The sequence below is a fragment of the Pseudopipra pipra genome, chromosome 6 (genome assembly GCF_036250125.1).
Source record: "Pseudopipra pipra isolate bDixPip1 chromosome 6, bDixPip1.hap1, whole genome shotgun sequence".
Classification (NCBI taxonomy): Eukaryota; Metazoa; Chordata; class Aves; order Passeriformes; family Pipridae; genus Pseudopipra; species Pseudopipra pipra.
In genome coordinates, this window is record NC_087554.1 from 10,452,543 (window position 1) to 10,477,775 (window position 25,233).

At 40.0% G+C, this 25,233-nt stretch overlaps 1 protein-coding gene across 4 annotated transcripts in view; it reads right to left on the bottom strand.

The window, feature by feature from the left end:
• The window catches only part of USP47 (ubiquitin specific peptidase 47), a 52,988-nt gene extending 28,764 nt beyond the window's left edge, over positions 1–24,224 (bottom strand). The window contains exons 1-7 of one of the 4 annotated variants that reach the window (XM_064657297.1): positions 23,842–24,224; positions 8,354–8,413; positions 5,079–5,282; positions 4,082–4,195; positions 2,835–2,973; positions 1,171–1,267; positions 505–650 (exon numbers count right to left, since the gene is read on the bottom strand). In XM_064657297.1, the coding sequence (XP_064513367.1) occupies positions 505–650; positions 1,171–1,267; positions 2,835–2,973; positions 4,082–4,195; positions 5,079–5,282; positions 8,354–8,413; positions 23,842–24,096 (1,015 nt within the window). In that variant the 5' untranslated portion in view covers positions 24,097–24,224. Of the gene's footprint in view, positions 1–504; positions 651–1,170; positions 1,268–2,834; positions 2,974–4,081; positions 4,199–5,078; positions 5,283–8,353; positions 8,414–23,841 lie in introns of all 4 variants that reach the window. The other 3 variants (XM_064657296.1, XM_064657299.1, XM_064657298.1) reach the window with 3 other exon arrangements.
• Between the last annotated feature and the right edge of the window lie 1,009 nt (positions 24,225–25,233).

A 25,233-nucleotide genomic window follows, 5' to 3' on the forward strand; every position in this document is an offset into this window, starting at 1 on the left:
CTGTTTCAGACTTATGTCCCTCTTTGTGCTGATTCTCCAAAACTCAAGTTCCAACTCCTTATCATCATGTGATAAAGAAAAAAAATCAGTGGCTTATGGGGCGAAATTACACCACACAAGTGTCAAGAAGACACATACAGTGTTTGATTTGAAGTAAGACAATAACACGGGTAATTTCAGAAGTGCAACATGTGCATTTGACATTTATGTTTCAAAACAGAAGCAAGTTTCTCATAAAGAGCTACTTCTTTAGAAGCAATTAACAACTATAATGACAGTTTAATTAAAAAATGTAATGCTTTTAGACTTCAACAGCCTAAAACTCACAGACGACATTTCTTTAAAAATCAGATGCCCAACAACAAAGTATCCATTTAGGCTATTTTGTATCCATTGTAAAAAGTGGATTTTATTTTACACTATTCTGGTATTTTCCCCCATAAACAGCAGTTTAGGGCCTCCAGCAGGCAGCAGCTGAAGCAAATCACACAAGCTGCACATCACCTTCACTACTATCCCATCCAAAACTCCGGGTAACATCTGTTGTTTCAATCGCCCTTTTTTTGCTGGTCTGCAGTAAAACAAACAGTCTTTGAAGCTGGTAGGGGATACTTCTCTCAGGGTCCTCTTCAGATTCTTCAAATTCCCATCTATTCACAACACAAGATATTTGGCAATTAAAAACACCCCGAAAACATTACTCAGAAAGGCATTTAAAGCAGCGTTTACGACATTTCAAGAGGTCTGCCACGTTACAGAGGTTAACTGCACCTGTTTCTTGGGAAAAGCCAAATGCAATTTGCTTTCCACTTCTGCACTTAATGGCAATGCTATTTTTTAAATTTACAGATCTCACATAAACCAATGGAAATTTTGAAGCCATTCACTGCACAGACATGAACTGCACTTAAGTACTGAATTTAACTTCAAGTCTGTTGTTTTCAAGACCCTTTAAAAAGCTTGTCCATGACACAACCAATAACATAACTTATATTTTACTAAAAATCTAAAACTTTTAAGCAGATATAATTTGTAAGTCTATCCAGCTTGACTTCAGTAATGCTTTTCAGTACCCAAAAAAGGAAATTTTCACAAGAGAAGTTCCAAAGGGTCTCCTACCAATATACCCCAGCACAAATTTAAGAACAGTTTTTGACTCTATATACTCACTTATACAATGCATTTCTAAATTCAGGAGTCATGAAAAGTGTTTGTAGAAGGCTGTTCAAGTAGCAAGTCATTGCTTGATTTACTAGCCCCACATAACCTAAAAATGCAAGAATAACGAGATGGAAATAATGTAAAAAGATGGAAAATCACTTTAAGAGTTAAAACATTTGACAAGAAAACAATTTTATGACAATGTCTAAGAACTGCATTAATCTGTTGTTATTTATTGTTACTTACACTATAAAAATTGAGGGAATGTTACATTTGCTCAGTTCTGAGAGCAACAGAGAGTAATAGTTTACATAGCAGAAATAATTCCCCTGAATGACATGAAGCTATTTTAGTGATCACAATAATAACCAATATTTAATGTTGAATGCTGCACTAATACCTACTGGATGTAGGTAATTACAAATATTTTAATAGCAGATTTAAATATTTTACAGAATAAACTAGAATTTGCTAAGAAACAATTGTGTACTAGCTTACTTATCACCTGGTGTCAACTAAGAGTATCCCAGTAATAACATAAATATAATTTGTATCTGCACTGGTTTGTACTATTGTCTCAGAATTAGAAATAAATAAAAAAAATAAATCTCTAAAGTGCCCACACAACATTACTGTTCTACAACCTTCCCCCTTAATACTTAAATAAAAAACCAAATTAAACTACTACAACTGTTTCATTTTTATTAGCTGAAAATGAAATTATTTAACTTGTATTAATCTTTAATGTAATTTCAAGATTTTCTACAAAATATGCAATATTAGCAACAATTGATAAGCAAGGAGCATATATCAAAGGACAGAATTAAATATGCCAATTTTTACTGGGAAGTTTTTATTAACTACTAAAAAAAAGAATACTCTCAGTCCCATACTAGTAATGAAAAGGCAGCTACTCCACAACACAGGCACTTTCTGTGAAGAGACTGAGTCAGAACACATGTATTTTCTTTATCACTCTATATAAATCATCTTTTCTGTTATATTAAATCAAAAAATGTATGTGGCAGATAAACTTCCTTATTTGTCAAAAAAAAATCCTAAGCAGGCATGAATTGGTGTAATATGAAAGTCATCTTTGTGCCTGCTCACTAAATTTCCTGTGAGGACTTTGCTTCATTACAGCTGTAACTTGCTGTCTCCTGGTGCACAGTCAAGGCTTCCTGGGCTCTGCCCTGGCACTGCCCTTCCCCAGGGAATCCCTGCTTGCTGGAGGGGATGGATGAGGAACCTCCTGGGGAGGTGCAGGCAGAGAAGCTGCAACCAGTGGCTACAGCAGGAAGACTTCAGTTAATATGCCAAGTGCAGAGATCTGGCAAGAGCCCCTCAAGTGCTCACTAAGCTGTGAGTGAACACACAGCTGGAGTTGAACTTTTTGCTAAAACAACCCTGACTACTCAACTAGGGATGCAGGACCACAGGAATATTTCAAACTAGAGTCCCTGACAGAGTTTGTATTGCACTGTCAAAAGTAAGAAAAGGATGGGATACAGTTCTTCTGTTTCTAAAGTGATATGAGAATATTACACAAAACATGATAGAAAACATCATAGTGATGTGGATTTTTTTAAAGAAACTACATTTATTAAAAAAAACCCAAATGTGCTAAAATAATTACAAATTAGCATTGCCTTTACAAGAGAGAACTGTTATACCTGTCTCTGATTTGCTCAGGACTGAAGAATAAGAATAGCTTTGACTGACATAGTCATTGGTACATCCAACAGAGCCTTCTCTTGGAAGAGGGCCTACAAATCTCTCCTGTGCACTCTCATCTGTTGTACCTGACTCCTCCTGAAAACAAACACAACCATTTCATGCATGAGTTAGACAAAAATTTTTACTGAAGCACCTACAAGTTCGATTTCTTAGCCATGAGAGAGAAGTAAATTTTTTAAGCACATCACACAAATTTTTCAAAATTGCAGATAGGCAGTGTAACTTTAGTTCTGCCCTCCAAATTCTCAATCCCTTGAGAATAGTTCTTTGTGTTGCTGGAAGCAAAGGCCCTTTACAGTATAATCAAATACAGTATTAAAATGCATACAACAAGCAAGTTTGCAATTTAGGATCTCTTATGTCTCAAGTTTTCTGCACTGAAATACAGAATAAGTTTTCTAGATGTAAAAAATTTAATCCAATATTCTTTCAGAATCATCCTTAAATTCTGACCTTGGGTACAAGTATTTACATGTGGGGTTCTTTTTCCCTTTTTCAGATAATAAAGTCCATAACAAAGGTTAAGTAGGTCAGCATTGCACTGATACGAGAGCTGAGTAATAAATCTTAATCTATCACTAGTCTATCAAATCCTTGATTTAAATAAATTGCAGCCATGTGTATCACATATTTGAGAAATAAGAAACTTCAAAAATTTTGTTATGGCAAACAGTTGCTTCTAGCAACACTGACAACTCTTCTTTTTATATATATAAATATAAATATATTTATTTATTTTTCCATAGAGGTAAATGTGGAAGCAGATAACTGCTGTTGATACAGGACTGCTATTTTTGAGAATTCTGTCAGAGCGGCCTAATATAGGATCAGGTAAAGGATTAAATATGTATTGTTAAGATTAATCTCTGAACATGTCAATGATTAGTTAATTATAGAGCCTCAGAAAACTACTTGCAGCAAAGCATTACATAAATATTTAACAAGCATGAATAAAGAGTGACAACAAATCATTACTACTGGAATTGGCCCTACTCAGGAGAAACCCACAAGTGTAAAACAGTAGTCGACAAGTCTGTTGGGAAAGTTCCCAAAGAAGCTTATTATATGAAACATACAGCCCAATTTTATTTCATTTTCTGATCTCACAAGAGCAATACAGAGAACATACACCTCTCTCCCCCCAGCACTGTAGCTTCTGTAGCTGAGTGAAGATTTTACTCACCGGCATTGTCTGAGGCTGCTCACCGTCTTTGTCTGTCAGATGCAGAAAGTTCTTCTTCCCCGGCTCAAAACCAGCATCAAGAATAGTTTTGTCACTGTTCTGATCTATTGGAGTCTGCTAAAAAAGAGCAAAACAAAAAACCACTTTTCTTTAACAGATCTGTATGCAATTAGTAGATCCCGTTCAAGTACATTGCTTGATGCTTTACTGTACTGACAGAGTAAGATTACATGAAAATAAATAATCATTCACTGAACAAAATACACTTAGCATTATTACTGAAATAACCTGGGAACAGTTTAAGAAACAGTACAGTTTAATGCTTAGAAGTTGGTTAATCTATGCAGGAGTCAAGACACTGCCTACAAGTTTCTTGCAAACATCACAATATCCAGTGTCCTCTATAGCTTGCAGACACTATTTTCTTTAAAAGAAAAAAAAATTCCTTTCAGCAGGAATAAACATGACCTGAAATAAACTAACATCTATTTCTTAACAAATCTTACAAAGTTTTCTAGGTGCATCTACAGAAATCCTATTAAATAAAATCAGCACTTATTTACAGTAAAGCATATGAGTCATATTAATCATATTTTTTGTATATAATACGTTAAAATAGGCATAAGAAACATGGGGAGTCACTATACAACATGCTGTTATTGAGAAGATGACATTTCTCAAACAAGACCATGGGAAACAGAGATTAATTATCATGGGTATTATTATTAAAAGCACATACTGATAACAAAAACTAGCATTACATCTGAAGGATCATATTGGTTTTTGTTTAATGATTAAGCACACGTATCATCAAAGAGCACACTTTTAGATTAAAATTCAACCAAACCAAAACAGTGGTGTCAGTCTGCTCTGGTGCACCTACCACAAAATCTTACAGGAATTGATTGAGCCCTATGCAATACAGACAGAAGTTTTCTATACTTTGGAAACTGAAGTGTTTGCTACCAAGAGGCAATAAAAAGCCCTTTTGCTGTACCGTGTCAGTGACATTGTCTCCATTGCCCCACAGCAAATCAAAGGATCCATTCACGTAGCCCACTTTGGAAGCCACGTCTTCAAACAGCCTTTTCACTGGTGTGGAAGCTGGAAGGTTCAGGGTAACACGCTCGTTCACTGTCTTGGAGTTTGTGGTGTCCTGTATTATACACAGCACCCTGGGCTCCTCAGCAGCACTTTCTGCCTGAAATGACAGCAGGTAATTCATGAGTAAAGTCAAGAACATTTTTGGAGTTTAACTGAAAAATCAAAACAAGGCTACGCTGATAAAATGTTGTATATACTTTTACAACCTAAGGAGCCTAAAACTGGACTTCATTTTTTGAAAGCAGGCATAAGAAAATTAAAGAATCTTTTGAAAACCACACAAAAACAAGCTCCATTTTTATAGAAAAAGAAGGAATTTGTTTGAGTGTAGAGAAACTGTTCAAGTTCCACACAGAATTTCAGCCAGCAAGCAGATACAAGACTGCTTCAAATCAGGAACAGACTTTCAAATCATCACTTCCAGCTTGCATTTTGCTTTGACACGATCATAAATCCTGCTGAGGAAGAATATATCTTTTTGACTTTTAGGACTGTAACACAGAAAATTTGAAAGTTTTCAAATAATCCTGGAAGCTGACCATTAAACAATAAGTTTCATAATCAAGCCACCAACTTCCTACTAAATCCACTACTGTCTGAGTCACAGGAGATATTCTTCTGCCTGAACAGAATAAGAAAATTAGCATTGCCCAATGGCTACTGGACAAAGTAAAGAGAGTTTAAACAGAAACTTCAGTACATCTGAAATCAGAAAAGTAACTATGTTGAATGAAAGTTGCAATGGAACAATGATAAAATTTTATGGACCCAGGTAAGCCAAGAAAAAATGGCATTTTCCCAACAGTGAAAACCCAGGAAGTTAAAGATCTAAGCACAATCAATCAATTCTCTCAATTGTACAAAATTGCAGAACAACAAGGAACAGCTAATATTTAAATACACATCACACAAGAAAGGATCAGGTCAGCAAAAGGAATAATTAGTCCCCAAGGACTCAGCCTTTTCAAGCTGTAACACACAGAAAGCATTAGTAGTGCATGTCAGCGTGCCCAAATCTCAGTCCATAGCTAAAAGGCCACATCATCTAAAAAGGCAAAAAGACACATGCAGTGCTATCACAATTTTCAGTGGATAAGAACAATAAATGGCAATAACTGTGTTCGTGCTAGAAGTGTCAGCCACGCCACAAGCATCTGCTAGAGAATAAAGAACTACAAAGAAGATCTGAACAACTTCAGCATCCCTTGTATTTCTACACAACCAGGCTTACAACACAGATGACCACCACCAAAGTGGTACAGTCCCTTATGAGAGCTCTTACATCACCCAACTTTTTGAAAAGGAACATGGACATTTTAGCTGATGCTGCATGCCTTCATTTTACAAAATTCCAAGATCTGCCGGCAGAGTTCATGCAACTATAAAATAAAATGTTAGCTGACTGCAGCATCTATTCCTATCAGCATCAGAAGAAAGTTGTTAGAGAAAAGCAAATAAAACCACCCTTACCCCCAGTCTGAGTATGACATTAGTTTGCTTTTGATTGTGATTGGACTTTAGAGCTCAATTTCTCTAAGTTTATCAAATGTAATATCCTGTCTGGAAACCTTCATTAATTGCACGCTCGAAAAGATTCATGGCACCATTTCCAGCAAATCTGCAACATTTCATCTTCATAAATTTCATCTTTACTGGAGAATTTTATGTATATGAATTACTTTCCAAGAAGACAGACAAAACTATTCCTGAAACATTAACCACACATTAAGAAGAAAACGATTTGGAAGTCAAAGTAATTTTGACATATAATATCCTCACTTTCATCTACAGCACCCACAGAGAGACACAAGGCTGTACTTGAGTAGACTAAAATTAAATTTCACCAGTGATTACTTCTCATGGACTCTCTTCTTTAAATTTCCCAGCACAGCATCCTTTTTTTTTTGGCTAAACAAGCACCACACAATTTGTCTCTTTCACTGTGTGGTTAGAAAAGAGAAGATAAAGCTTGTTCAGTGGTGTTCTTTCTTGATTTTTTAGAAGATGAGCAGCAGCTAAAAGCCAACAAACTGGAAAGATGAACCTACACTTACAACCCAGACCTCTCAGCAATGGTAAAGGCTTACTTTGGGTGGAAGCCCACCCTCCTCTATAGAACAGTGCAGAGAGGTTAAGAGGCACTTGCTACTATTCATACAGGTTCATCTAGGAAAACCTAAGTTAATTTGGATTTAATTATTCCCACACTAATTTTGTACTGAACCTACAGCTTGATGGGCTACTGTATAAGAGCATATCAGGAACAGAAGTTCTCCACTGGAGACTCAATTCCTTGTGCTACTGCCTTTAGGTAATCAACACTAATTCCCCTCTCTGCAGAAGTTACTTATAAATTCAACTCCTCCCACTCCCACTTTCTCTGCTACCTTTGGTAGTGAATCAGTTGTGACTCACATTAGAGTCGCTACTGAAAATAATTAGACACGCAGAATCTGACGGATGGAAATAACATTAAGGGAACAAATTATAGAAGATTAGAGAAGATTTGCTGGTTGGGTTGCTGGATGTTCCATGTCACACAAATCCTCTCTTCCTTGTTCACAGATGTAATTCTGGCAGACTGAACTGGTTTAACTCAGCGTTAGTATAGCGAAGTCATCAATCATTCCTGCTGCCGCTGCTTCAAGTCGGTCATAGTAAATAGATAAAGCAAAAATAACCCCAGTCCGTCTCTGTTCCTGGCAAGCATTCACACACACCATCTGAACTATCACACGATGCAACACCTTGTTTGTGGCTACTTTATTGGAAAAATAGTGTGAAAGGCAATACTGGCCAGTGACAGATTCCTAGACCATTTTGACAGGCTGCTGTTAAACCCGAGTCCACAACATAAGCACAAAATTTAATTTTAATAATTACATAACCTGTTATGACAGCTACAGAATTCCTTTTTTTTTTTAAATGTAAAGCTAGAGAGAGCCAACCCCCCCCCACACACACACCAGTGTAACAAGCATATAAACACATACTCATTTGGAAGCTTCTGCTGTTAAGACTGGCTACGTACATCATCTTTGTATTCAAGAACATGCACAAAGAATTTAATGTCAATAGGTCATGCTCATGTTAAAATAAAAGCTACAGCATCATGCTTTTATTATGGTTCTTGGTTATCATTTTATTAAGTTGATTTCATCTGTCTACCTGTGAAAATTTCTTCTTCATTTCAGCAAAGATACTTTGTCTGCAACTCCAAAACATATCCTATTGCATATGAAAACAAAATTAACAAGTCATAATAAAGTTGTCAATTGACTTTTATCTTGCTTAAAGTCAGTTTTAAAGTAAAAGTAAAATATTATTAGTGAGTTTCAAAGCACCATTCACAAAATAACTTCAGAAGGAATAGACCACTTTAATTATCATAGCAGCAATGTTACAGAAAATGCCAGTTAAGTTGTAATATGCGTCAGACTACATTTCATAAAGTAAGAAGTGAATGGATAAGAAAATATAAACTATTCAGGGTACAAATTCATATTAACAAGTTCCTTGATTATCTTTAAAAAGCCCTCCAGGTACAGGTAAACATTTTACCTGAAATGGCTCAGGCATAGGATTAGCATATAACCCTGTAATTCAGTTTATTATTGCATGTATAAATTATGAAGCTCTCCAGTTTCATATGAAACTCTTCTTTCATGCCTGAATTACCTCCTGTAGGAAAGTTTTTATTAATATGAACCCATTTTGAAGTATGCAGCTGAAGGTAGCAAAGAGATGATGTTACTGACTTTATTCCTGACACTCTTAAAGTAACCCTGCCTTAGTGGTACCCCCAAAAATGCAAAAGCAAACATGACGTGGACACAACTCTTTTCTGACTGCAAACATCAAATTAACCAGTTTCTGAATCCGAAGCATTTTTCCAGTAAGGAAAAACAGGAAGGGAAAATGAAAATGCTAATAACATCACTGTTCTTTCTCCAAATTTCTTCAACTGTGCCCTCAGTACAGATTACCAAAACAAAAAACACCGACATGATCTTTACTGACGTGCCCTATTTGCCCCACCAAATGACCTACAAAACCAGCCCAAATTAGACTCCTGCATTTAACTTCTCAGCAGGATGACACATAAAGCAAGATTTTTTTTCCTTTGTGTACAGATTCAGTTTTGAAGTCTTAAAATTCCAAGATTATTAATTGTTTTATCTAGAAGTTTTCTTTACACATCAGTTTGTAATTTCAGATTTGACAGAGGTTTTAAGAATTTAAAACAAACAAACAAACAAAAAAATCAGAAAACCAACATCCCACAATTGAAATGTTTTGCTGCTTACTAGTTTTACCTGCTCTCAACTGGAAGTTACATACATTTTGCTAAAATGATTCCAAAGTTTAATAGAGTTTCAGAACCACAATTTTGAAACTGCTGACTTATAACGTTCTGATCATTATCAAGTACAATGCCCTGTGTCATAAGACTTAATTAAGACTTACAATTTTCTTCCTAATCAGAGACTCCAAAGAGCCCTTGCTTTAGCCTGAATTCCTTCTCTCCAGAGACAAGCAGTCAAGTCTGGCATACACAGGGGCACATGTAAAGTGTGGTGTGCTATTTGACTTGGGGTATGCAGTGGAGGGTGGAAGGGGCAGACAGGCATATCTACAGGCTGCTTCTTTTATAAAAATGCTTCTATGCTGGGTTCTCAGCTCCTGTTTTCTCAGTTAAAGAACTGCTGGAAGATTTTCAAGAGCTATGTCGCTAAACAAATCCCACAGAAGAGATCAAACAAATCAAATTTACAAATTACACTGTTTACGTGATGTTCAGGAATTTTAGAAGTAACTGAGAGCCTTCAGCTGCTCTGACAAGACAAATCATAAAATCACAGAATCATTTAGATCGGAGAAGACCTCCAAGATCATCGAGTCCAATCTTTGACCGATCATTGCCTTGTCAACTAGACCATGGCACTCAGTGCATGTTCAACCATTTCTTGAACACCTCCAGATGGTGACTCCCTGAGCAGTCTGTTCCAATACTTAACAACCCTTCCTGGGAAGACATTGCTCCCCTGGCGCAGCTTGAGGCTCTGTCCTCTTGTACTGTCGGTGGTTGCCAACCTCAGCTCACACAACCTCCTTTCAGGGAGTTCTAGAGAGTGGTAAGGTCATCCCTGAGCCTCCTCTTCTCCAGGCTAAACACTCCCAGCTCCCTCAGCTGCTCCTCACAGGACTTGTGCTCCAGACCCTTCACCAGCTCCACTGCCCTTCTCTGGATCAGTCCAGTACCTCAATCTCCTTCCTGAATTGAGGGGCCCAGAACTGGACACAGGGCTCCATGTGTGGCCTCACCAGTGCTGATTACAGGAGGACAATCAGTGCCCTGGTCCTGCTGGCCACACTATTCCTGATCCAAGCCAGGATGTCACTGGCCTTCTTGGCCCCCTTCAGCTGCTGTCGACCAGCACGCTCAGATCCTTTCCCACTGGGTCACTTTCCAGCCGCTCTTCTCCAAGCTTGTAGCACTGCAGGGGATTGTTGTTGTGCCCCAAGTACAGGACCTGGCACTTGGCCTTGTTAAAATCACACAGATGTGTCAATCTTCCAAATGCAGCATTCCCTGCTTTTCAATTAAAGCATTCACTTTAACACTCTATGAATATACTTTATAATAACCACTAGTTCAAATTCTACTACAAAAAAGCTCCTCTCATCATGGAACTTTATGGTTTAAAGTACAATTAAGAGAACAAAGGTCATTCTATAAAGTTGCTTCATTTTACCCTGATAAAAATTACTCTGGAATTCCCCAAACCAATTATTTATTACACTTCACAAAAATCAATAACCATATTAAGATGAGATCAAGCTGTGTGGTGTGGTTGACATGCTGGAGGGAAGAGATGCCATTCAGAGGGACCCTGACAGGCTGGAGAGGTGGGCATGTGAACCTCATGAAGTTCAACAAAGCAGAGTGCAAGGTCCCACACGTGGGCCAAGGCAATCCCAGACACACCTACAGGCCGTGGGAAAACGATGAGAGCAGCCCTGTGGAGAAGGACTTGGGGGTGATGGTTGATGAAAAACTCACCATGACCCAGCAAAGCACTCGCAGCCCAGAAATCCAAATGTATCCTGGGCTTCATCAAAAGGAGCCCAACCAGCAGGTCAAGGAAGGGGATTCTGCCCCTCTGCTCTGCTCTGGTGAGACCCCACCTTGAGTACTGCATCCAGCTCTAGGGTCCCCAGCACAGGAAGGACATGGACCCATTGGAGTGAGTCCAGAGGAAGACCAGAAAGTTGCTAAGGGGACTAGAACACCTCCCCTATGATAAAGACAGGCTGAGAGAGCTGGAGCTGTTCAGCCTGGAGTAGAGAAGGTTGTGTGGAGACCCCATGGCAACCTTCCAGCATCTGAAGGGGACCTACAATAAAACCAGAGAGGGACTCCTCCTCAGGAGCTGTACTGACAGAACAAGGAGTAAAGGGTTCAAACCGAAAGAGGGAAAAATTTGTTCAGATATATGACAAATTCTTTACTGCGAGGAAAGTGAGGCACCAGAACAGGTTGCCCAGCATTCAAGACTAGGCTGGATGGGGCTTTGAGCAACCTGGTCTAGTGGGAGGTGTCCCTGCCCATGGCAGGGGGGCTGGAACTACATGATCTTGAAGGTTCCTTCCAACCCAAACCATTCCATGATTCTATGACCTTTTACATTTTTCCATTTCTAGAAAGGAGATGACGTTCACAAACCCGCATGTAGAAGATTTATGACTATTAGACCAGACTTAAAAAAGACTTTTTTAAATAAAAACATGCAATCAACACTCTGGTCTGATCTGGGTGGACATTCTGGAGTGCTGTGCTACACAAGCATTTCCTCCATGTACCTTTCTAAAAAGTATTTCATCTTTGTTACGTGAAAGATCTGCCTCCACAAGATGCAAAGCATAAAGTATTTTATTGCACTGAAGGAATTCAAGCTGTACTTCTGTATATACTAACAAAGGCAGAATTGTTATTAGTGCCATCTGCAAGACAGACACTTGCTTTGACCATATAGGTTCTGTATTTGTTGAAAACAGAGGAACAAAAAAATAGAGTGTTACTAGACCTGTCACAACAATATTTAAATGCAGAACTGCAGTGGTTTTAACACTGCATTTAGATGTGGCTTGCTATTTTTCAGCTTTGAATCACTGAACTAATTAAAGTCTATTGCAGCGTATCACTATCCTTATGAGGACAAACCATACATTTTATTTTTCAAATGACAGAAGGTTCTCACGAGATTTTAACTCCTGCTTCAATTCTTTTATAAGTTTATTTTCAGAGATTGAAAGTGAAACCTAAAGCCCAGCTCAAATTTCGTGCAGATTCTGCTCAATACTTCCAAATTCCAGTACTTCCAATAGATAAAAATAGACAGTAAGTAAAATCTCAAGTTTCAGGTCAGGAGTTTAACTAACAGATGTATGAAGTTTGACTGCCAAATAAAGTTAATGGCCTACACAGACTTGAAATGATCACCAGTAGAGAAGATGCTACATATCCATGCTCTGTAAATAATTCTTACAAATCACTGCAATATAGAGGAAAGACAAAGAGATCAGTAGCAAGCAGCAAAGGCAGACATCCTGCTTACATTCACAAAATTACTTGCATGATTAAGCCTAGGACAGCAGTTCTCACGTAGCTTCAGCACCTAAAGACTACCATATGAAGTGCACAGAAGTGACAGCTGCCTGTCACGTTACTGCTGGGAAAACTTTGGGACACACATTCCAAGTCTGTGTAACTACTGGGTGCACATTTCCAGCAGTTACAAGGATAAGGGAACTCTGGTACCTTCAATCACAAAAAAAGTAGTCTGCATTTGTACCTTTTACAAAATCTAAAGTAACATCACACAAAAACATCCAGGTGTTAACTACAGTTCAGCTGACCAGAACCTTATTTCAACTCTCTTTCTCAGCGATGACAAACTACTATCAAATCAATTCCTTGAGAACCCACAACCATAATTCAGGAATTCCTTCACCTATTCCAAAAGGTCCAACCCATTCAACACCACACTGGATACGTGCTGACAGCACTGTATTCTGCACAAAACCTGAAGGCCAAAAACCTTTCAAATATGCAGCAAGTAAGGGGAGAATACTCAGAGAGCACCAGGGTACCATTTCCACCCAAAACATGCTCTTTTCATCCCAGGCCATTTTGAACCATAGACTCCAGAGTCCTTACAATCCACAACTCCCTTCTCCCCCCAGCAGAGCTAGTCACACTCCTCCATTCTTTTTCCAAGCCCAACAAATCTCTTTTTAGAGGCCAGCTTCCCTGATACAGTGAGGTGAGCAGGGTCACTTCCCTGGGAGGCAAACACGGGATGATAAAGGTCCTCGGAATGAGGGAAGCATTGAGCAGGTGGTCTCAGACTCACCTTTGGCTTTGTTTTAGAGGAAAGAAGGAAGTTCTTTCTCAAAGACAGCTTACCTATCTCTGTCAGAGCGCTGTGAGTTGTTACTCAACACAGGTGCCTCACTGCAGCCTAGTCTGAGTTAATGAGGGAACAGTGCACTTACAATCCTGTTACAAATGCCTGAACCAAAACAGAGTTTACAAAGAAGTGTTTTATAGTACACTTGTGGCAAACTGAATACGCTCTATAAAATACTGATCCCAGGAGATGTTAAACAGTAACTTTGAGCTGTTAACTTGATGCTTGCTGTTAACTTGCTTCCTGACGCAAAAAAAAAAAAAAAATACTGAACCTTTAGACACTCATTTAATTTTGAATTAGACTTTGTGGTATCAGGTTTGTGAGTACCTGAATAACATACTTTATTCTCAGCTTCGAATTCTTCATTATACCTGGAGAGATTTCAGGGAAAATCCAAAACAATGTTTTTAAACTAGTAAAACTAAATATAGGATTTCAGTACCATGACAAGTAAGGAGAAAAAGTTACTTCATCATGAGCCTAAAATACCATGAAAATTCAAGAATATATATCCTATATATAGGTAATTATTGAACCTTCACCCCCTCCCTGGTTTCCCTCCCTCCAGGATGTGATATTAAGGATTCACAAAACTTAATGAAGCCCTTTCAGTCTATCCACTTGACCAGGAACAAGACCAGAAATTAGAAAGGAAAACTACCAAAAGACCCTGTACCAGGCCACACTGGAATAGAGACAGTTTTCTACACAGAAGCCTCTAAGGTGCTATACTTCAGATTTGTGCCTGAAAACGTGCTGATAACACAATAAAGTTTTGGCTCCTGCTGAAGAGTGTTTGCACAGCATCAACCCCTCCTGTGAGTCTTACTCTGCTCCCCCAGGGAACAGACTGGGGGCTGTGCCAGAGGCTGGGAGCGGCCACCCCCGGGCAGGTGACCCAAACTAAGCCAAGAGATATTCCATGCCATGGAATGCCATGCTCAGCATCAAAAGGGAAAAGAGGAGGTTTAGTTAGGCTCCACCTTTGCATGGAAATTGGCTGCACCTTGATCTACCTGTAGAACATAGTGAGTGATTGCCTTTGCATTCCTTGGTTTTGGGACTTCTTTTCCCCCCTCTACTCTTACACTTCTTCTTTACTTATTAAACAATTTTATGTTGACCCTCAAGTTTTCTTGCTTATACTCTTCCTTTCCTCAGCTGAGGGTGAGAAGGGAGCAAGCAGCTGCATGCCTACCAAGGTTAACACTCAACAGGGCGATATTAATACATAGTCTTGAAAATGATATTATTATTGGTTTAATTTGTCATTACTCAAATGTGCCTTTATTTTTTGTTTATGTCTTTATCCTCGTTGCTTATCAACTCCTAATACCCATTCACTTTTAATGGATCACTTTGAACAACTTCCCATTGCCACAACTACAGTTTAAGAGACTTCAGATAATGAAAGGAAAAGAGAATCAAGAAAAAATGACAAAATATTTTTGACAGTTATCAACAGATTAAAAATCTGAGAGACAAAAAACCCCCCCACAGGGTAGCCCAATGATGTCCCCCGTTACAAAGCCTGATCTCTGATTTCAACCTTGTGAACTCTCATCTACTTCAGTTCACACAAACTGTTTCACTGAACACGTTTGCAGCATTATGACCTTGGTTACACTGCTTACCCTCTACTTCAGTCTAAGGCACTCAGCAATGCTTTCCTACCATAGTATCTGATATACTTCAAAAGAACAAAACTGATGCCTGAATGAGATATATCTCATTAAGAACACTCCAATTAAAAAATTAAAATAATACCCTTATACAATAATAGGAGCGTATTCCACCTATTTTGGAAACTCAACGTGTAAGATTTTGATGAATTTATAGTGCACTGGTGACATTTCACACACACACAGCAGCCTAAAACCTTCAAACACAGCAAAGCTTCAGTTACACAAGCAGCTAAAGCTGGAATAGCTGAAACTGCTGCCAGAAGAAGCAGTCCTGCTCCCACCTGCTTCTTTCCACCCCAACACTCTCCCCTTTCCTGTCCTGGTACAAATGGTCATGCAGGTACATGCTGAGCAGGCTCAGATAGCTAAGCCTTCTTAAAATTAATAATTTCTGGTTGTTTTTTTTACTGGGTTAGCTTTAATCTCAGTCAGCCCTCTAACTTCTAAACAGAAGCCTTAACTCTCCTGGAAAAGGACTAAGTGATATAACAGCACCAATAGAGTAGTAAAAGGAGTATTTTAAATGCATGTATTATATGTAATAGTGCTTAAATTACTAAATAACAACACTACCTGAGGAGCAAAAAGTGTCATTACTGCATCAATCCCATTGCTTCTGTTCTCGTGCCATGCTTGCTGTGTTTTCCAGCCTGCTGCAGATCCCAGAAGGAAGCTGGGCCATACTGAGCCCAATGTCCCTGCCTAAGTGAACATACAAATGCTTTCCTGAAGGGAAAATGCTTTCCTGATGCAGAGAAGAAAAGAGGTACAAAATAAATTCTGTAGCAGGGCCTCTGTGATCTTGTTCCCTTTGGAAAATGGGGGTACATGTTTTACTCTCTTCTCTGCCTCATGTAGATCATGGATTTCCTTATTGTTCTCAAAGACCACCTCCTCAGAAATGCTTCTTTAGTAACAAAATTGCAGTTAAAAACAATTAAAAGTGTTTGCTACCTCACTGAAGCAGAGTTGCATGCCAGCTGTCAACTAGACAAGTTATTTTTGTAATACATATACACTTCAAAGTCTAATACTTCCAACTTTCTAAATATGTCCAAAAATAACCCTCGGCCTCAGAAATAAAGAGTGTGTTATGAGGCTACAGTTTACCTTTGAGAGCTTGCTCCTACTGTTGTGTACTACTGGGTCATTTGTAAGAAACACTTATAAAAGAGCAGAAATAACAACGAAAAAAGTTGTGATGGGACCAGAAACAAGTACATGCCTGGAGGGCATTCCAGAGACTATAGAAAAGGACACAGTGTGAGGGGACACATACCTGGGGAGAGCTGAACTAGAGACCAAAACACCCACTTCTCAGTTTCACAGAAGCTATTTTTCATATTTTAAAAGACTTTAAATATGTCTTACTAAGGACATCCTGAAGAACCAGTCTTCTTACACTTATCTCCTAATGGTCTTTTAAATATGGTAAATTAAGGTGATTCACAATTAATTACTTCCCTTAAAAAAAAATAAAAATCAAAGGTAGCAACTCTCAATAACAAAAGAGTGCAAATATTTCCTGGTCATGCCTATAGATCACACAAGAACTCTAGCACAGATCCCTGTTAATAAATTAAGGAGTAATAGAGAATAGTATTAAATTGAAATAGTTTTCTCTTAACCGCTGGACATTTTGAGTATATCACTCTCTTATTCCTAAAGGTTATAATTTTAACTGATTGTATTTTCTTTCATCCTGAATTGTTCAACTTGCAAGAATTTTTGTAAGCTCACTAAAATAATTGTGGGAATTAAATGTAAATGAAGCTCTCTATACTTGCAAACTATCGGCCAGCCTCTCTAATTCATGACAATATAACCTTTACATTCAGATCTGAAACAGCCTCATCTTTATACAGCTTCCTTTGTTTGCATCTTCTCTCCACCTTCTTAATCACCATGCTCATTCTTTTCCTTCAAAAAAAGAAATATCTGCAAGAACACTATGAGATCCTTACTACACTTTCACATATTAACCTATAATCACAACATTTGTTTCCTATGGAGAGGCACAGAAATAGAGGATGAACTTGTCCCCCATTTCTTCCAGAATGGAATTACCATGAATTTATGGAAACATTTTCCTATGCTAATATTCTAAAGGACTTTCTGCTGGATTGCATTAAAGAGGTAACACTAGCATAAAACCAACTTAAAAGTCTGACCAAAACTAGTACTAAGAAGAGCTTTCTCTTTTTGGACAATTTTGAAACAAAGGTTTACTTCCCTCCGAAATCACCAATGGACATGTATGCTAGAAAGTTAAAACCCTGTACAGTTCAGAGATTAAAACATGACTACAGGTGTAGTTTTAAACTCTTTAATAACTTTCTAATTTTAAACTGCCCAGCTACCGCTGGGGTAGCTGGGAAAACAGAAGATGACCAGTGAGGTGTGTTAGCAGGGATTCTTGTGTAGCTCTCCAGCAGTGATGTGCAGAGTGAAGGGGACAGTTCAGAATGTCAGCACCCAGGAAGCCTGGGCATAAACTCTGCCTGCTACCATTGCCACAAAGGGCTGCAGGGAGAACACGGAACTCTGGGACATGGTGTCTCCACAGAAAGAAGAGATATGAAGATGTGTATATGAGAAAGGACCTAGATGATTTTTCCATACATTAACTGATGAAAATACTTTATTTACAAAACCCAGATACTCTATTGAAAGTTTCTCTGATGCTTTTTTCTTTTCCTTTCCTCCATTACTACTGATCTCAGCACAACACCTACACAAATCAGTCAGCACACCTGCCTTGCATTCCTTTAGCTCCTGCAGTTCTCTGACAAAATTCCTCATGTTACTGAGGCAGCTTTCATCACATGTGATTATTGAGAAGCTACACCCGAGCTGCAGCACAATAACCAGTTCTAAGCTATCCACAGAACTGCCAACCTAAAATAATCTGTTGGCATTTTTCAGAAGCACCTAAAGCATCCTTGTGATCATGATCTCAAACATTATATTGAATCAAGTGATCTGTACCAATTTTACCCCTCAGTATTTTTAGAACATGCCCAACATCCTGTTTAGAAGTTATTTCGACTGCCAATGCTGTGCAAGAGCATTTGCTCAGTGCAAGCTGAAGACATACCAAATATCAAAAAGAATCAAAGAAAACACTACACCTTTTGCAATGCCTGAAACTGTGGTCAAGTAGGTTGTCATTTGATCACGAGCTTACAATAATCAGTTATTTGGTTACTAATGACCTTGTTTTCAAAATATTTTGTTCAAGACAAGAAAATAATAACATGCTAAATAGGCAGCTCACCTGATGGTATACCATATTAATTCTCAAAGGGTAAAGTGTAAAATATCACCTTAAGCATTCACAAAGGAATCAAAAACTTTTTCAAACTGAATAAGAAGGCTGAACATGTACACATAGCTCAACTGCTCAATTTTCTAGAGACATAACTTTCACACTTACTTTCTTACACAAACCCAACATATTTTCAAATACAACAGAAAGAGTGAAGCTGTGCCTGGATATATGAATGTTTTTAGATAATGTAGTGCATTACAGTACCAACAATAATGTATGGAGGGAAACATCTAAAATAATACCCCACTCCCCCCTTTAATTCTGACAAGACTAAAACACGTAATTCAAAGGTGACACAAATTACAGCTCTATTTCAGTAAGTGTCCACAATTTTTAATCTTATATTAATATCAACACATTCTATCAGCAAAAAGAGGTTGGATAATAATGATTTTCATCAGTATTTGTGTGTTGGTTCTACTAACATTTTAAAACTATGATGCAGGGCTGCATTGATTAAATCCACAGGTTTTAAAACCAACAGAAAATAGAATTAGTGGACTTTAGTTCATAATGGCGACAAGCAAAGTGCCAGAAACTTTTCTGTTGTATACTGAAAGTCTGAGCTCAAAGGAGTGTAGAACACAACCCTGACAAATCTCTAAAGTATTCTCTGCCTCCCAATAAATACTTCACAGCTTAGGAAAAACTTCATTACTAGTTTGAGCAGCAGTGTGAAGCTGCACAGCAAAAAAAAATTAAGGATTATACTTCTACTACTGTACGCATTTGATTTAGAAACTTTAATCACCAGTGACGCACAAATCACAGAGAAAACGGCTTTTATGGTTTGTGGTGATGTTCAAAATGTATTACTGCAGGAAAAAACAAAGTGGTATGTTATTTAGTTGTCAGATTGTTCTACTGAGTAGTAACTGAGCCAGCAGCATTTACAGACTGAGGCTCCAGCACACCAAGTATTACCCAACAGGTAGTTGGTACCTCTCAGGCAAAAACTCTTCATCAGATGATCTCGAGGTGCTGTCAGTTAATTATCCTGATCATCTTTCTAGACTGCAGATTAAATACCCAGATGTACATAGCAAGGCAAGGTAAACTGTGACTGGGAAGCCCAGTGCCTAAACAAAGCAAGGAAAGCTTTTGCATTCTGCTCTCAAGCCCTATCCACCAAACTAAATTACTACCTGAATATCATTCAGAAAGTGTCTGTTTTCAAGGAACAAATTATTTGGTAGAATTCTGTGTGTTTCCTAAATTTAATTTCCAAAATAGCTGTTCATGAAGCAGTCACAATCTCCAGCTGTCACAATCACACCTTTTTGTTGTACAGTGCAGCACATGAGAAGGAAAGCAAGAAAAGCTGATAAATTATGCAAGCTGTAACCACTTGTAGAACCTCTTAATACATGGGAATGAAAAAACAAGGATGTCATCATCATTGAAAAGAACAGCATCCCTTTACTGAACAGAATTGCAAAATATCTTAATCAGATTCCCGCTCTTCTAATGAGGAAGTCAGAACGATATCCATCAAGAAACATATTTGATTTGTTCAATGCAGAAGATTAAAATGGATTCATTAGTGTAGGGATGAAAAGACTCACATTAGTTTAGCTGAGGGAGAACTCACACTACCTTGCTTGATTTAATAGCAGCAAGTACAAAGCATATATATATATATTTATTCTGACAGGTGTACTTTGGATAGCTCATGCTGGAACATGTTGAAAAAGTATCTGCACAGCATTTATTTAATCAGTGGCACAGACACTTCAAAAAACCTCAGAGTACAACAGATTTCTTATATTCTGACCAATATTCACCAAGTTCTGATGCATCTTGATTTTCAAGATAAGCCTTAGTAAAGTTCACTTATATCACCAGTAAACACATACAGGCACCTTTGTCATCAACTGCATTGATGACAAAATTTTATTGTTTTCTAGTTCAAGTAGATTTGCCCAAAATAAGTTTCAAGTTAACTTTTCCTGTAAGAAACACTGAAAGCCAAAGGTGTGTCTTCCCTTCTGACAGTACCATTTTCTTATTTCCATTATCATTCCAGGATTACTGTTTTACTAGATGAAAGAGGTAAAAATTGACACCTATTAATAAAGCAGTTTTTACAGAATATGCTCAGATTTTACTACCAGGATGCAGCAATATTCTGTATGTTACTCAATGCCTTCTGTTTCTTGGATAAAAAATAAAACTAAACTGAATTATTTATCTTTCAGATGAAGAGGGCAAAGAGATTGAGGATTGGAAGGAAAAGGAACATGGACCAGTTCACAGTGAACTCCACATCTAGTGATCAGGGATTCATTGCCCACATCATAAGGAATTATTGGTCACACAACTACAGGAACAGTTGGGAAAGCATTAGGCAGCAGTAGGGATGCAAGAACAAGTGTACTAAATGCCTGCATAGCCTGGGCAAAAATCTTAATATAAAAAGAAATCCCAACATTGGCTTATTAGAAACTGCTTTAATCCATCTGTTCCCAAGGGAAAAGAACTTTATGCCAAAGTTATGAGCAAGAGAAAATAACAAGACCCTGACTACCTTGACTTCAGAGATGCAGCTGAAGCTATGCAATGTCCAAAAGAAAAGTTTTCATAGGAGACTAATAAAAGATATTCTAAGTGCAGCAGTGAAACTACTAGCACTTTGGATCCATGAAAACATGCTATTACTCCTTACAAAAGCTAATGAAAAAATCCATACAATAGACCTCAAAAACAGCAAGCTGAGCTCCTGTTAGCATAAGCAAAAATATGAATACAAACATAAACTGAAGACTTAAAATCAATCTAACACTTATCTTTCCATTCCAACACACAGAGGCTGGTAATGTTAAAGACACCTCCTGCTACTTATCTACCAAGGCATCACCTGCACACATGAACCAAAATCCTTTTGCCATTCACTCCCTTAGATGATTAGTCATTCCCTAAATCGGCCTAAAGCACACCACATTACATTTCTTCTTGCTCTTTTACCCTGGAATGTAAAGAAAAAGATGGCTGTGTCCTCATCTTAACCAGACACTGGTTCACAGCCCAGCTTAATCTTCGAAACAGCACAAGGCAGTGATACAAGTGATACCACTCAGCCTGCTGGGAAAGGACAAAAATCGTGAACTATAATCCTTTCTCCATCCCTAAAGAGCAGAACTGAAACTCCAAACGATCTGCTTTGCCTCCAGCTGCTGTTAATGGCACAATAGGAATATTTAGAAGAAGGCTGTTGAGACCTGGAGAATTCTGTTTACCCATAACTCACAGTGTTCTCTGCAGTGAGACTATTAATGACTCTCAGAAGGACTTAATGTGAATGTTATGGCATAACATTTGTTAAACTTCATATCACTAAAATAAAAATGAGGATATACTGAAAAACATTGAAAAAGTTCAAGACAAACTTCTATTACAATGTGTGTGTGTGTATATACGTGTATATAAAAAACCAGATGGACTTAACACAAATAGTTCATCTGTTTTCTTCCTCAATTTGATTTTATTAATATTCTGTTCAGTTTAGTTTACTTAAAAAATGCACAGGGACACAATAAAGAACTTGAGAAAACTTGCTGAGAAAAAGCGACTCACTCCAGCATTATCAATGCACAAAGTTTATAGATTTCACACTGTTTGTTCAAGATATCCACATCTATAATCACATATATTCATCTCCCTTTACTCACACTTCCCTCCCTACAGATAAAAGTGCATTCAAAATCCTTGTCCAATGAGTCAGTTAAAAATACACATCTGATTCATGCATATATTCCGAATACAACCCTAAAGCCAAGGGGGATACTATTAATACACAGAACTAAAGAAACAGCCTCAACTAGCTGCTTCTGTTAAATACCTTGTCTGTTACTATTAACTACAGCTACTGTCACAATGTTTCTCCTGCCATTCTCCTTTGTCTCTATGTTTGTTTTTAAAACGAAATATTTAAGTATAGAAGCTACTATATCTTCTATACTTAGATTTACATTTTTGGAGATTTTGTTTAAAAGCTAATATTTAAGTATACTAGCTACTACACTCCATCCCTTATTTGAAGGTTCTGGAGATTTCTGTTTCCTGTATAAAGACTAAATGTAGTCCTTTAAACCTCAGTATTTTAAGAAAGAAAACAAGAGGTGAAGTTACCTCTGTCCTACATACACACCTGTACAATTGCACGGACATGAAAACTGTTTCTAAAATTCTCTATTGTTATTTGTTTCATAGATCTGCTCAAGGATATCACTTAAGGACCAGCACCTCGTTTTGCTAAACTCCACAAAATCGAAGCCCTTGCCTGACAAAGCCTCCCTCAAGAACACACCACAGAACAGGTAAACGTAAACGCTGACATTTGACAAAAAAACAACAGGAAGGGTTTGAGTAATTTACCAGGAATAGCAAAACTGTCAGAAAAGTTGGCTGAATGCGTAAGGCTACCTGCTCGGGAAACAAAGTTTCTGCTGATAGCACTGTAGGAGCAGCTGTTTCCAAACATTCCATGCCATCACCCGCACTCCTTCCCCTGCACAGAATCGCTCTGCTTGACACGTGTCATTCTCCTATCGCTGCGGGACAGAGCCTTCGCCTTCCTCTTTCACTCAGCCTCTTATCTTTACCCCGTGGCCAAAAACAAGCCTTCCCCCTTTCCCCCGCAGCAGAGGGGAGGCGAGGGGCTCAGAATAAAGGAGACAACCCGCTGCTCGGCCCGCTCCCCGCGGCACCCACCGCGGGCGCCCCGGGGAGGGTCGGGGCGGCCCCGCACCTCGGTGGTGGCCTCTCGGCATCGCCGGCCCCTTCCCCTGGGCCGAGCCCGCCGGGCCCGCTCGCAGCTCTGCCCTCAGCGCAGGGCCCAGCCCGCCCGGCGGGAGGGGCCGCGCTGCCCCCGGCCCCGTGACACGGCCCGGCCCCGCCGCGCAGGCCGGGCCCGCATGCCGGGCACGGACAGGTGCAGCCCTCGGGCTGCCCGGGCCCTGCGCTCGGCCCCGGCCTCCTCCTCCTCTCCCCTCGCCGGCCCCTTCCCCCCTGCTCTCAGCACAAAGACGGGCCGCGTAAGAGCACGGCGGGGCCGGTCCAGGCCTCCTCCGCCCCGTCCGCGGCCGGCGCCGGCACCCCGGGCCTGCCTCCCTCCCTCCCGCCCGCCGCAGGGGCCGCCGCCGCCCGCCCGCCCGGCCGCCTCACCTCCTTGGGGACGAGCTGGTTCTCCTCGCTCGGCACCATGGCCGCTGGCGCGGCGCGAAGCCCGCAGCAGGCTGAGCCGAGCGCCGTCGTCAGCAGCAGCGGGAGGCGGGGGGACGCCCGCGGCTCATCCTCCTCCTTCTCCTCCTTCTCCTCCTCCTCTTCTTCTTCTTCTTCCTCCTCCTCTTCCTCTTCTTCCTCCTCCTCCTCCTCCGCTCCCGCGGGCAGCGCCGCGGCCCCGCCCCGCCGCCAATCCATGGCCAAAATGGCCGCCGGCGCGCCTCTCGCGAGAGCTGTCCCGCCCCGGGCCCGCCGGCCTCGGCGCCTTCGGCTCGGCCGTGGCTGTGGCTGGTCCCGGTTCCGGCTCCGGTGCCTCGCCCAGAGCCTCGCCCAGAGCCTCGCCCAGCGCTGGGCGCGCCCGGCCGGGCCGCGCGGTTGTTGACTGAGCACGAGGGGCGGCGCAGAAGCCGCGGCGCGGAGCCCCCGCGGAGCCCCCGCGGGCAGAGCCGCCCCGCGCCCCGGGGCCGGCGATGGCGCTCGGCCGCCGCCGCCGCCCCCCCTCACGTTATCGCGGCGCGGGGGCGTGGGGGGTGACTGAGCGGGACGGGCTGCCTGGGGAGGTGCTGGAGTCACCCTCCCTGGAGGTGTTTGAGGAAAGACTTGGACGTGGCGCTTGGTCTGGGTGACACGGTGGTGTCCAGAGGTCTTTTCCAGCCCCAAAGGATCCTGTGATTCCGTGAAAATGGAGTAGCGGGAGGCGAGCGGGGAGGGAGCGCGCCCATGTCGCTGCCCCGGGTGCGGCACGGGGCTCGAAAGGGTAGATTTTTGTCTGGGACAAGCTTCAATATATCTGTTTTTCGTGCCGCCTGAGACACACTAAAAGCCAAGTAAGAATCACTAGAATGACTAAAATGCGCGTTAGTAGAAAAGTAATTATTGCCTACTTCGCTGCAAAATAGTAAGTGAAAAGTGTTCTACTTGGCTAACGAAGACGAATGGTCTATGGTAGTTCTACGTTTCTGTACAACTTATTTTTCTTATTATTTTGGTGTCCTCTTGTGGAAAAATGCAGTACTGAGGGTAGTTTTTGGTTTTATGTCAAAGAAACTTCGTGTTTTGGGGTAATTTTTGAAACCCACTGTACTGGAGGTTATTGGTGTTGTGAAGATTTAATAAAATTAAGCTATCTCTCCTCCCTTGTCACGTTCAAAGTATGTAACTTCTCATGTCCCTGTCCATCACCCTGCTTTCTCAGAAATAGGTGGAACCCTTTGGAGACAGGATATGTTATTAGTATTTGTATCAGTATAGTATTTTAGCACTTAAAAAATAAAGAGGCTTCCAAATGATCATTTCTGTGAATAATATCAGTGGTTTTATTTTGGTCTTTCAAGT